This window comes from Rhinoraja longicauda, chromosome 26, assembly GCF_053455715.1.
Source record: "Rhinoraja longicauda isolate Sanriku21f chromosome 26, sRhiLon1.1, whole genome shotgun sequence".
NCBI classification, from domain to species: domain Eukaryota; kingdom Metazoa; phylum Chordata; class Chondrichthyes; order Rajiformes; family Arhynchobatidae; genus Rhinoraja; species Rhinoraja longicauda.
In genome coordinates, this window is record NC_135978.1 from 28,238,326 (window position 1) to 28,251,839 (window position 13,514).

The 13,514-nt window shown below is 48.0% G+C and overlaps 2 protein-coding genes across 3 annotated transcripts in view; one reads left to right on the forward strand and one right to left on the reverse strand.

Moving 5' to 3' along the window:
- LOC144606443 (galectin-4-like) overlaps nucleotides 1–2,891 on the forward strand; it is a 27,886-nt gene extending 24,995 nt beyond the window's left edge. Inside the window, exon 13 of one of the 2 annotated variants that reach the window (XM_078422533.1) lies at nucleotides 44–2,891. In XM_078422533.1, the coding sequence (XP_078278659.1) occupies nucleotides 44–190 (147 nt within the window). In that variant the 3' untranslated portion in view covers nucleotides 191–2,891. The remainder of the gene's footprint in view (nucleotides 1–43) is intronic. The other variant, XM_078422532.1, reaches the window with a different exon arrangement.
- LOC144606442 (nitric oxide synthase, inducible-like) overlaps nucleotides 2,701–13,514 on the reverse strand; it is a 27,394-nt gene continuing 16,580 nt past the window's right edge. Inside the window, exons 17-26 of the mRNA XM_078422531.1 lie at nucleotides 12,897–13,029; nucleotides 12,696–12,774; nucleotides 11,626–11,816; nucleotides 10,635–10,792; nucleotides 9,507–9,717; nucleotides 8,023–8,110; nucleotides 7,791–7,912; nucleotides 6,106–6,254; nucleotides 4,717–4,911; nucleotides 2,701–3,177 (exon numbers count right to left, since the gene is read on the reverse strand). Of these exons, the coding sequence (XP_078278657.1) occupies nucleotides 3,127–3,177; nucleotides 4,717–4,911; nucleotides 6,106–6,254; nucleotides 7,791–7,912; nucleotides 8,023–8,110; nucleotides 9,507–9,717; nucleotides 10,635–10,792; nucleotides 11,626–11,816; nucleotides 12,696–12,774; nucleotides 12,897–13,029 (1,377 nt within the window). The 3' untranslated portion in view covers nucleotides 2,701–3,126. The remainder of the gene's footprint in view (nucleotides 3,178–4,716; nucleotides 4,912–6,105; nucleotides 6,255–7,790; nucleotides 7,913–8,022; nucleotides 8,111–9,506; nucleotides 9,718–10,634; nucleotides 10,793–11,625; nucleotides 11,817–12,695; nucleotides 12,775–12,896; nucleotides 13,030–13,514) is intronic.

The window sequence follows — 13,514 nt, forward strand, 5'->3', positions numbered from 1 at the left end:
ATTGATGGATTTTCTTCGCTCTCTCTCTCTCTCTCTCTGCCAGGTTACCATTCTGTGCGAAGCTCAATCCTTCAGGGTCTCTGTAAACGGCAGCCAAACCTTTGATTTCAAGTATCGCTACCAACCAATCCAGGAGATCAATGAGCTGCAGATCGAAGGGGACGTGACTCTCTCCAAAGTCCTCCTTTGAAGCTCGGCGCCCAGATCCCACCTTTTTTTTTAACCGCGCTCACCTGTCCATGTGATTGTGGGGCAAAGCATTTGTGGGAAGCTCAGAAAGACCGGGAACAAGCAATGATTAAATTCAACGTGAATCATCCAACTGTTGGCAAAGATTGTAAAAGATCACACGCACGGTTAAAATCTTCCAGTTCCTTTCTGCTAGATATTTCTTTACTTGAGCGGATGTGCTTTTAAGCTTTAATTATTCTTGAGTTCTTGGTTTTTTTTCGCGTAGAGGACAGTTCAAAATGTCTGGAGCACAATTGAAGACCACCGTGTTCAATTGTGTTCCAGAAATTTTGAACCGCCCTCTACGGGGAAAAAACCCCAAGAACTCAAGAATAATTTAATAATTTAACTGCTCATTCTTTTCCAAGATACTTAGTTCAGCTGAAATCTACGGTGTGGAAACAGGCCCTTCAGCCCACCGGGACCGTGCCGACCACCCGTTCACATTCATTCTATGCCACCCCACCTTTCCCATCCACTCCCCACACACGATGGGCAATTTACAGTAGCCAATCAACCCACAAACCCGCACCCCTTTCGAATGTGGGTGGAAAAACCCGAGCGCCCGTGGAAAGGGACACGGAGAAGGTGCAAACTCCATACAGACAGCACCCGAGGTCAGGATCGAACCTGGATCTCTGGAGCTGTAAGGCAGCAATAGACAATAGGTGCAGGAGTAGGCCATTCGGCCCTTCGAGCCAGCACCACCATTCAATGTGATCATGGCTGATCATTCTCAATCAGTTCCCTGTTCCTGCCTTCTCCCCATACCCCCTGACTCCACTATCCTTAAGAGCTGTATCTAGCATCTCAGGAGCTGTGAGGCAGCAACTCTGCCACGATGCCACCCTTTTACCGGCTGTGTGTAAAGAGCCCGGCACAAAACCTTACCCAGTATACAAGGTCTCTTTTCATTCCATAATGCAGTTGTTTTTCTAACAATTAAGAACTTTTATTTTGTTGACTTTCTGCGTAAAGATACAGCGTGGAAATGGGCCCTTCGGCCACCTGAGGGGCGATCACCACGTACACTAATGCTATCCTGCACACTAGGGATAATTTACAATTTCACCGAAGCCAATTAACCTACAAAAACCTGTACGGATGTGGGAGGAAACCGGAACATCTGGAGAAAACCCATGCGGTTACAGGGAGAACGTGCAAACTCCGCACAGACAGCACCCGAGGTCAGGATCGGACCCGGGTCTCTGGTGCTGTAAGGCGGCAACTCTACCGCTGCGCCACTGTGCCGCTCCAATGAAAGAAGTTGGTGAATGTTTCTTTAATGAATGGGAAATCACTTTAAAATAATCCATTGAAGGGGTTAGAACCAATCGACATAATGGATTTTGATTTCTGCGAAGCATTTTGACAAGATGGCTCTCAGAACATCACTTATCAAAGTTCAAAGCTGCAATTGATCATATTGTGGGGCTGAATCCATGCCCTTTGACTCGGTGTTGATAGTGAGCCATGGTTATCTCAAAGCAAGTCATCTTCAATTCCTTCTGGATGGTAGTGGTTCATTCCCAAATCTCACTTCGTCCCCTTTCAGTCCCCGTCCGTCTGCGTAGTGTGAAGTAAACGCACGTTGTGACCTTAGTGGTTACAAGACCGTTCAATGTGTCACCAGAAAGGCACAACAAAGAGTGGCGCAACGGTAGAGTTGTTGCCTCACAGCGTCAGAGACCCGGGTTTGCTCCTGACTACGGGTGCTGTCTGTACGGAGTCTGTACGTTCTTCCTGTGTGGGTTGTATTCCGGTTTCCTCCCGCGCTCCAAAGACATACAGCTTTGTAGGTTAATTGGCTTCGGTAATAGACAATAGGTGCAGGAGGAGGCCATTCGGCCCTTTGAGCCAGCACTGCCATTCAATGTGATCATGGCTGATCATTCTCAATCAGTACCCCGTTCCTGCCTTCTCCCCATATCCCCTGACTCCGCTATCCTTAAGAGCTCTCTCTTGACTGCATTCAGAGAATTGGCCTCCACTGCCTTCTGAGGCAGAGAATTCCACAGATTCACAACTCTCTGACTGAAAAAGTTTTTCCTCATCTCAGTTCTAAATGGCCTTCCCCTTATTCTTGAACTGTGGCCCCTTGTTGTGGGCTCCCCCAACATTGGGAACATGTTTCCTGCCTCTAACGTGTCCAACCCCTTAATAATCGTATACGTTTCGATAAGATCTCCTCTCATCCTTCTAAATTCCAGTGTATACAAGCCTAGTCGCTCCAGTCTTTCAACATATGACAGTCTCGCCATTCCGGGAATTAACCTAGTAAACCTACGCTGCATGCACGTAAAAATTATAAAATGTCTTTAGTGCGTGTAGGATAGTGTTAGTGTGCGGGGCGATCGCTGGACTGAAGGGCATGTTTCCGCGCGGTAAAAATGAAGTCTAAAGTCGAAGCAGATACAATTCAAAGTGCTTTATTAAGATTTATAATTTATTATTGCATACTAATTATTACAGATAGCAGCCCGCTGCCAATTGAATTTTAACTATCTAGTGAACACTACATATTAACTTATAAAGTGCACAACAAATTAGGACCTTCACCAGCTCTTCCGTGTGACGGTTGTCCTATTTGCAAATCTAATTTTCCAAAACTGACCCTAAACACTATTAATTGAACAGAAGAAAAGGCAATTGTGACGTAAAGGCAAAGTGCTGTTTTGAATTCCTCTCGATTTCCATTTGTGTTTGTGAATGAGTGTGTGGGATTGAGTCATATATATTGCAACACAGATCAGGTCCATTTTGCTCCATGGAGCTGCAAGCGAACATTTGTTTGGCAAAATAGCAGCACAGTGAAGCCTTGTTATCAAGCCTTTCTCTTCATCCGTAACGATTCTGGCATTCTCGCCCACGGTACCAGCTGTAACACCGGTGCCTTTATTTCTGAAACGTCGCCCCAAAAATATCTTCGTGATAGCGCTTCTGGTTCTGAAAAGTAATGAAAAAAAACCCCATGGAATTAAAACAAAAATCACAATGTCATTTTACAACAACATTGAAATGTACTGGAATTAAGTCCAATTCCATTTCTCGGGGGTGGTGGGGGTAAGGGGAGCGAGCTGCCAGAGGAGGTAGTTGAGGCAAGTACTACAATAACATTTAAAGTACATTTGAACAGGCAGGTGGATAGGAAAGGTTTAGAGGGATATGGGCCAGACGCAGATAGGTGGGACTAGTGTCGATGGAGCATCTTAGTCATGGGCAAGTTGAGCCGAAGGCCCTGCTTCCATATTTTGCTTGAGCAGCTTACACCCCAGCGGTACGAATATTGAGAGGGCAGGAACGGGGTACTGATTGTGAATGATCAGCCATGACATGATTGTGAATGGCGGTGCTGGCTCGAAGGGCCGAATGGCCTATTCCTGCACCTGTTGTCTATTGTCTATTGACTTCTCTAACATTAAGTACCCCTTGCCTTCCCTCTCTCTCTCTCCATCCATCCATCCCTCCCTCCTCCACACTTCTCCAACTAGTCTGACTGTCCTCGTTTACCTTTTATCTCAGTCTGCTTTGCCGACCCCTTATTCTTAAACTGTGACCCCTGGTTTTGGACTCCCCCAACATCGTGAACATTTTCCCTGCATCTACCCTGTCCAATTCTCTTAAGAATTTAATATATTTCTATAAGACCCCCCTCTCATATTTCTAAATTCCAGCAAATACAAGCCCTTTCTTTCATCATACGTCAGTCCCGCCACCCCGGGAATTAATCTGGTAAACCCACGCTGCACTCCCTTAATTGCAATAATGTCCCTCCTCAAACTAGGAGACCAAAATTGCACACAATACTCCTGGTGCAGTCTCACCAGGTCCCTGTACAACTGCAGTAGGACCTCCTTGCTCCTAAACTCAAATCCTCTCGCAATGAAGGCCAACATTTCTCCGAGATCTTCGGTTTCCTCCCACACTCCAAAGACGTACAGGTATGTAGGTTAATTGGCTGGGTAAAATGTAAAAATTGTCCCTAGTGGGTGTAGGATAGTGTTAATGTACGGGGATCGCTGGGCGGCACGGACTTGGTGGGCCGAAAAGGCCTGTTTCCGGCTGTATATATATGATATGATGATATGATATGATGATTGCCATTAGCTTTCTTCACTGCCTGCTGTACCTGCATGCTTCCTTTCAGTGAGTAAGTTTCTAATAAGGGACTGGAGCAAATATTGGAAACCGGAGTCAATAGTGCAAAAGAAAGGCTCAGAGTAATGACTCTATGCCCACTAGTCTTTGACATTTCCACACAGGCAATCTCTTAATAAGTGATGTGCAACCTTCAGGGAGTGTGTGTGTGTGTGTTTGCTTTATTGGTTTGCTTGGTTGGTTTGCTTGGTTGGGAGTTGCAACAATGGGAATGTCTCTCTGAGCCTCTCATAGACAAGGCTGTCCAGCATTGTGAAGGGGTAAGGGGGTTAAATTGGAAAGTGGTTCCTGGTCCTCTTCAGGAGGGACTCCAAGCATCAGACCTACCTTCAGCTCTGTGAGGAACTCCTCGGCATCTTCCACGCTCATGTTCCCCTGCTTGGCGATGATGTCCTTCAGAGTGTTGGTGACGTCCTGTGCCATCTTAATCTCCCCGCAGATGTAGATATGCCCCTTCTCCTTGTGCAGGACGCTGTAGACCTCAGACGCCAGCCTGCCCCTCAGGATATCTTGCACATAAGTCTAGTTGGACAGAGACAGAAGCGAGAAGGTGAAGATACATCGACCTTGCATTGGAATTAACTGGAGATGAGACTTCGCATTTGTATGCGAAGCACCCAACGCACCCAAGAAACATGAGCAGATGGCTATTCATGACAGGCCCTTATTGGACCTGGTCTTTTCCCACCTCCAGCTCTTCACACACACCCCCTATTTTAAATCTGACCTAAAATGTCACACATCCTTTTTCTCCAGTGATGCTGCCTGAACCGCTGAGTTACTCCAGCGCTTTGTGTCTATTCAAGCCTGTCGTACGAGGATGCCCAAAGTCATCCTCAGCACTATATTCCCACCCAGTCTCTACCCCTTTTGGTGTTTATAGATCTGTGCATCTTAACACAAAGTGCTGGAGTAACCTAGTGGCTCAGGCAGCATCTGTGGAAGGAATGGACAGGTGATGTTCCAGTTAGGGACCCTTCTTCGGAAGAGTTCAAAATGTCGCCTGTCCATTTCCCTCCACAGATGCTGAGTTCCTCCAGTACGTTGTGTTTTGCTCAAGATTCCAGCATCTGCAGTTCTTTGGTATCTCTATGGGTCTTAAGCCCCAGGATACCGTTCTGTGGCAGCAGACAGAAATTGGGATGTCACTAAGTACTTTGGCGTTGTTTAATAGAGAGCCAGAATCCTAGGGAAATAGATGAATCGACAGAGTTCCACTGAGAAATACTGGATAATAGTAATTCAAATATTCTCTTCTTCATCCACAAGACTTTAGACTTTAGAGATACTGCACCGACCAGTGATCACCCTGTACACTAACACTATCCTACACACTAGAGGCCATTTTACAATTTTTAATGAAGCCAATTAACCTACAAATCTGCATGTCTTTGGAGTGTGGGGGGAAACCAGAGCACCCAGAGAAAACCCACGTGGTCACAGGGTGGAACATGCAAACTCCACACAGACAGCACCCATGGTCAGGATCGAACCCGAGTCTCTGCCGCCGTGAGGAAGCAACTCTACCACTGTGCCGCCCCAAAAGGAGGCAATGTCCTCGGGATGGCATCAAACAGTTGTTTGACCAGTTTTCAATGGGGGGCAACAAGTCTCTGTGACTCAATGCCACCCCCGCAGAGTAAACGGAGCACCGGGGAATGTACAAGGTAAGAAAAGCAAAGAATCACCATTGCTGATTCACAAAGGACAACTTACCTTTTTCATGCCTGGCTCTCTGGAATAAGCTGTGTAAACCCCCTTGAGGATTCCTTTGTCCTTCAGTTTAAGCGTTTCGTCTTTATAAATGTGGTCCAACTGTGAATCCCGGCAGCCAAACACCAAGGTCATCGGCCCCCCTTTGATTCCTGAGTGTCACAAAATAAAACAAATAGTCAACCACGATGCAAATACAACCTCCCCTTTTGCTTATCGATGACAAACGGTCATAGAGTGATACAGTGCGGAAACAGGCCCAACGTGCCCACACCGGCCAACATGTCCCACCTACGCTAGTCCCACTTTAGACCTGGGGTGGCATCTTTACAAGAGGCAAGATGGGAGGAGGTGTCGTCCACATAACTGTGGGAGTTAGGCACAAAATGCTGGAGTAACTCAGCGGCTCAGGCAGCATCTCTGGAGAGAAGGAATGGGTGACGTTTCGGGTCGAGACCCTTCTTCAGACCGATGTCAAGGGGGGGAGGGGGCGGGACAAAGATAGAAAGTAGTGGGAGACAGGAAGACTAGCGGGAGAACTGGGAAGGGGGAGGGGAAAGAGAGGGAAAGCAGGGGCTATCTGAAGTTAGAGAAGTCAATGTTCATACAACTTCCGACTAACTGTGGGAGTTAGTGGGTTTGTTGTAGAAGAAGGGTCCCAACCTGAAATGTCACCTATCCATGTTCTCCAGAGATGCTGCCTGACCCACTGAGTCAGAGTTACTCCAGAACTTTGTGTCTACTAAAAATAAGAACTTTGGTCTTCCCTTGCAGCTGTCATTGATACATCTGAACAGCAGGTGGAGCTAGACATCAGTCCCTGGGTTTTCTTCCTGAAACTGTACCGAAGCTGATTTCTCCATGGGAAGGTGTCCTCACCCTCCAGTGATGACCCCTTCTCCCGTCTCCAGCGGACCCCCTCCTCTTGGACCCGCCCCCCTCCGGTTGGCCAACTACCCTCACTAGAACGTTTCATCTCCAACTGCCGTCGTGACATTAACCGCCTCAAATTCTCCACTCCCCTGAATAACTCTAACCTCTCCCCTCCTGAAAAAAACCAGCATCTCCTGTCAGGAACATCTGTTTTGATTCCATTTTATGTTTTCTATCATAACCTATATTTTCCCGTTCTGCATCCATGTACTATAAATTTTTCAATTAATACTGGGAAACATTCTATTATTGTTATGGCGAGCTTGCAAAAGGCATTAAAATTGTAATGGAGAATTTGTCCTAATGTTAGCCGTCTGTGGTAGGACAGGAGGACTGTGACCCGAAGACCGCCTGTAGAAATTCATAAGTTCTAGGAGCAGAATTAGGCCATTCGGCCCATCAATTCGACTCCGCCATTCAATCATGGCTGATACATCTTTCTCGCTCAATCCCATTCTCCTGCCTTCTCCCCACAACCCCTGACACCGTTGCTAATCAAGAATCTGCCGTAAAAATACTCAATGCCATCAGTGACTAAGAATTCCACAGATTCACCGCCCTCTGACTAAAGATGGGCCTCTCCTCATCTCCTTTCTAAAGGTACGTCTTTTTATTCCGAGGCTGTGCCTATTCTGGTTCTGGACTCTCCCGCTAGTGGAAACATCCTCTCCGCATCCACTCTACCCAGGCCTTTCCCTGGTTCGACCGTGCGGTCAGTCCGGCCTTGGCAAGAAATGCAAGGACTAGCGTCGCACCTTGATTCTCCCAGTCATGCTGCCGCTGTTGCCAAAAGCTTCTGAACGGGGCGATCCCTGTCCCAGGCCCGACCAGAATGCAGGGTTTGGTTTGGTTCTTTGGTAGTTGGAATCCTGCCGTGCTAGAATAGTAATGAGAGATGGGTTGTTAGTTTCCGGCTATTTTGCTGCATTGCATCCAATTCAAAGCTTGAAAGCCATGGCGTTAAAGAACCAGTTACAGATAACATACCTGCGCACGTAACATGGAACTATCTCGTCTTTGTCGAGAGTGTCCAGCCAGGTGCTACAAACACCATGATGCATTGGGCCTTGTCCATCTAAACACAAGAGGAAAGCATTAATTAGCCAAGTGCAGCTCCAAGTTTCACAGCACAGTAACTTTAGTTTGGTTTAGAGATACAACGCGGAAACAGTGCCTTCAGCAGCCCACCGAGTCTGATCAGCGATCCTCGCACACTACCACCGTCCCACACACACACACTGGGGACATTATACGATTTTACCAAGCCGATTAACCTACTACACTCGTTCCATGTTATCCCACTTCCTCATCCACTCCTTACACATTAGAGGCAATTTACAGAGGCCAATTAACTTACAAACCCACACGTCTTTAGAATGTGGGAGGAAACCGGAACTCCCGGAGAAAAGTCACGCTGGTCACGGGAAGAAGGTACAAACTCCATACAGACAGCACCCATAGTCAGGATTGAACCCGGGTCTCTGACGCTGTAAGGCAGTAACTCCACCGCCGTGCCGCCCATGGACTTGCTGGTTGTAGCTTTGTTAACTCTTAACATCTTTCCTCTGCTGTGACTAGTCCACCCATTTGTCCTCCCATTTAAGTGATAGGGTTGGCCGGTTAATTGACCATTGAGAAATTGCCCCGAGGGAATGGTACAATCGAGGGGGGAGGGGAAGAAATCGATGGGTAATGTTTGGGAGAATTACAGGGTGGCACAGTGGCATAGCTGGTAGAGCTGCTGCCTCACAGCGCCAGAGACCCGGGTTCAATCCTGCCCTCTGGTGATGCTCGTGTGGAGTTTGCACGTTCTCCCCCTGACCACGTGGGTCTCCTCCAGGTGCACCGGTTTCTTCCCACACCCCGCCAAGATTGCAGGTTAATTGTAAATTGCCCCCAGTGTTGGAAACTAATGGGTTTCCTCCGGGTGCTCTGGTTTCCTCCCACATCCAGAAGATGGGCAGGTTTATAGGCTGATTGGCCTCTGTAAAGTGGTTGTCGTGTATGGGGAGTGGGTGAGAAAGTGGGGTGACGTGGAACGTGTGTGACCGGGTGATCGATGGTCAGTGTGGACTCAGAGGGCCGAAGGGCCTGATTCATTGATATGTCTTTCAATCAAAAATACAAGATTGGTGTAAATGTGTGCCTGATAGTTGGCACACACTCAATGGGCCGAAGGGCCTGTTTCCGTACCACATAATCCATGGCATGTCCAAGTCATGTTAATGAAAGGACAATTTAATCTACACAACAGCACTATTTAGTTCTTTAGAAAGGACAAGACTACTCTTAACAAAAGATGTGCTGTTCCACTGAATCAATATTATATCCCTGCACAGAGCAACTGGAACCTTACGTTCCAAAGAGCAGTTACATCCTAATGCTTAAGATGCATCCTGACATTGTGGCTTGGCTACGTAAGCCGGCCCTACGATGTGACGGTCGAACAGGCAAGTGGCGATGGTCCTTACCTCTTGTCTTGTAGTTCACAACAGCGACAGTCAGGTGGACCTCTCCCGGGTTCATGTCCAGTGAAGAACTGATGGAATAATATCTGGGCTTCAGGACCATGAGCTGGGTGAAGAGGAACATGGCCGAGCAGTGGATGGATGGGAACTCCTCCAGCACCTCCAGGGTGGTCGGGCTGTGGAAGGACCTCCACTTTTCGTACTCCTGGGAATTCTGCGGAGGAATGACAAGCCAGGGTTAGGTAGGAACCGGCCGGGATTGCAACCTTGCACGCCTTGAATCCTCATCTAAGCCAGAGGGCGGCACGCCTACCGACATCTCATTCGGCCCCATCAACTGTGTTTACGTTGAGTGGGAAAATAACTGCAGATGCTGGTACAAATCGAAGGTGTCACAAAATGCTGGAGTAACCCAGCGGGTCAGGCAGCATCTCAGGAGAGAAGGGATGGGTGACGTTTCGGGTCTGAAGAAGGGTCTCGACCCGAAACGTCACCCATCCCTTCTCTCCTGAGATGCTGTGGAGTGAAACATAAAAGCAGAGAGAGGAAGATAGGTGGAAAGGAACGGGGGGGGGGGGGGAGGAGGAGGAAAGAGGGATGAGATAGTGAGGGAAATGCACGCGCAATGGTGAACGGGGAGAGGGGACACAGGAAGGAGAGGGGGAAGGATACGGGGGGTTGTGACTTAAAATTGGCAAATCCATTGATCGGAGTGGTCAATTAGATTAGGGATCTTTGTAAGCCAAGAATAAGGTGACTGTGTTTGGAGGGATGTTTGGTTACCCTCCAGGTTATCCAGGCAGCCAGAAGGCAGAGAGAGACTGGTGCTGCCCGGTTCGGTGAGCTACCACAAAAAAGAATTTCCTGACTTGTATTAAGTTGCTTCTGGAAAAAAAAAAAACGGTGACAAAATGTGGATTTCCTCTGTGTTATTTTGGTCCTGAGCATTCTCCATGTAAACACTGAAGGTGTCACAAAATGCTGGAGTAAGTCAGCGGGTCAGACCGAAGAGCCTGTTTCCTTGCTGTATCTCTAGACTAAACTAAACCCTGTTTGCAACCCCTCCATCTGCACTCCTAGTTGAACAACACCAGGTGCAAACCCGACAAAGAGCCCGAGGCCTGGACTCACCTGACTCAGTTCCAGGAGTCGATTCTTCTCTGACTCCTCCGTGGCCAGCTGGGCAACCTTCTTCAGGAGATGCTGAGAAGGTGGGGTAGTGATGTCCAAGAAGTAGGTAAAGGCCTCTTCGAGCGTACATGCCGGGAGCCTTTCATCTGCTTTCCAGTCTGCAAGGAGCAAAAGAGTTAGTTTAAACTCCTTCGTATTGAAAAAGGCACAAAATGGCGGAGTAACTCAGCGGGTCAGGCAGCATCTCTGGAGAACGTGGACAGGTAATGTTTTGGGTTGGAAAGCTGAAAGAGGTCGTTTGAAGTAACTCCTGCAGTCCCTCCCCTCCCCTCTCACCCTGCCTTCCCCCACCCTGGTCATCCAGTTTGCATCCTTGTTTGCCTCTTGTTATCACACCTTCCCCAGCCAGCAATGGGCCATTGTGGGCTCCACCCTGCCTGAGGTCGTCTGCTTTCAGCCTTGATTTGTTCTGGCCTTTTCTCGCCTCCAGTTTATTTCCCCCCACCCCCCCCCCCCCCCCCCCCCAAACCTACACTGAATAAGGATTCCCACCCGAAACGTCACCTATTCTTTTTTCCTCCAGAGACATGCTGCCTGACCCATTGAATTACTCCAGCATTTTGTCTCAGTCTGAGGTGAATGTGGAAATGGATCATGAGCTGGCAAAGGAGATTAATGTATCTTGGTGTTACGCTCAGCACTGACAATGTGTGACGAAGGGGCTTTTTCTTTGTTTTGAAGTCTGAAGAAGGGTCCCGACCCAAAACGCCACATACCCATGTTCTCCACAATTGCCGCCTGACCCGCTGAGTTACTCCAGCACTTTGTGTCCTTTCCTTTTGTAAACCTGCACTTGCAGTTCCCTGTGTCTCTTGCGCAGTTCTGTTCTATGTTGTATAATTGCATACTCGATGGTATGAGTCTAAGTCGCGATGATTTTGCATTGCGTGTGTGGAGGGGAGTGAGCTGAGGTCTGGATAGCTCCACTTACCCTTGGCGGTAGTCCCATTGTTCACTTCCACCTGGACACACTGATGTGGAGTTGGTTTCTCCTTCAACCTCTTGATCAGGTTGGTGACGAGGGCTTCTTGGTTGCGAGGGAAAAGTCCGACGTGCTCCCCGGGCTGATAGTGGAGGTTGTTGGGTTCTTGGCAGCTCAGCTCCACGAGGATGGTGGAACGGCTGTGGACAGAGAGACCAAGGGGTGAGCGTTCAAAGACCGATTATTCAGATCGTTTAGAAACAGAGACAATAGGTGCAGGAGTAGGCCATTCAGCCCTTCGGGCCCGGCTGATCATCCAAAATCAGTATCGCGTTCCTGCTTTTATCCCGCATATCCCTTGATTCCGTTAGCCCTGAGAGCTAAATCTAACACTCTCTTGAAAACATCCAGTGAATTGGCCTCCACTGCCCTCTGTGGCAGAGAATTCCACAGATAGTTTAAATTATGAAACGAGTCCTTCGGTCCACTGAACCCATGTTGACATTGATTACCCGTTCATACTAGATCTATATTCTCTCACTTTCCCATCCACTCCTGAAAAGTCTCTATTTAAAGCCAATTTACAATCTATTCTCAGGAGTTTCTTTACCATCAATTCAATATTTAGCTTGAATTGAAACGGAATTCAATTAAATTTCAATTGAAATCAAATTGAATTTTGAGTTTTGAAATGAATTATGATTTCGAATTTTGAATTCAAAATTCAGTTTTGCGGCTTGTTCCTTTGTGTAGTCGAGAACTGTTGTGTTCATTGATCTTTCCAGCCCTTCTCTCGGGGGAGTTTTGGTTGTTTGAAAGATACAGCATGAAAACAGGCCCTTCAGCCCACAGAGTCCTGTCTGACCATCGATCACGCGTTCACACTCGTTGTATGTCATCCCACTTTCTCATCCACTCCCTGCACACTAGGGGCAGTTTACAGAGGGCCAATTAACCTGCAAACCGGCACGTCTTTGGGATGTGGGAGGAAACCGGAGCACCCGGAGGAAACCCACGCGGTCACAGGGATATCGTGCAAACTCCACTGAAAGGAAGGTTTATTCTCGCTTGAACTGTACCTGGATTTTGAGCTCTGAAGGTTCTTCTTTGATTTTAACTTCATTGGCAGAAATTTCTTTCCTTGCATCTTGGAGAGAACTGAGGAGGAGGAGAAGAAGAAAGCACAACTGTTAATGGTGAGCTTGAATCAAAAAAGCACAAGGCAATGCGGCCACAGAGGGTGGTCACTGAGGCAAAATGGGCGGTGAGCAGATAGATACCTGAGCACACATCCAGCGCCCGGGACTCCATTACGAATCGGTATCTGCTGGGATCCCACACGCTACTTTTGCTGGCTGACTTGAACTGTCCGAGCTCCACGTTACCGCGCACGTTGAAGGCTTTGCAGGCGGTCTGTTGTGAAGGAAAGGAGAGAAGGTGACCATTTCCCCAAGATGTTTTTTACATGCTTCCCCCCCCCCCCTCTCCTCAGGAGTCTGCGTGATGAGGTGGATTGATTGTACCAAGTCACAACGTGGCAGATCAGAGGGAGGCACGGTGGCGCAGCGGGTAGAGCCGCTGCCTCACAGTGCCAGGGACCCAGGTTCGATCCTGGCTACGGGTGCTGTCTGTACGAAGTTCGTATGTTCTCCCTGTGATTGCGTGGGATTTCTCCGTGTGTTCCAGTTTCTTCCCACACTCCAAAGGCTTACAGGTTTGGAGGTTAACTGGCTTCTGTAAAATTGTAAATTGTCCCTAGTGTGCGTAGGATAGGTGTATGGGGTGTTCGCTGGTCGGCGTGGTCTTGGTGGGCTGAAGGCCCTGTTTCCACGCTGTATTTCCAAAGTCTAAAGTCTAATATATTTTCTTTCTCAAGTTCACTTTTAAAAATTACTGCT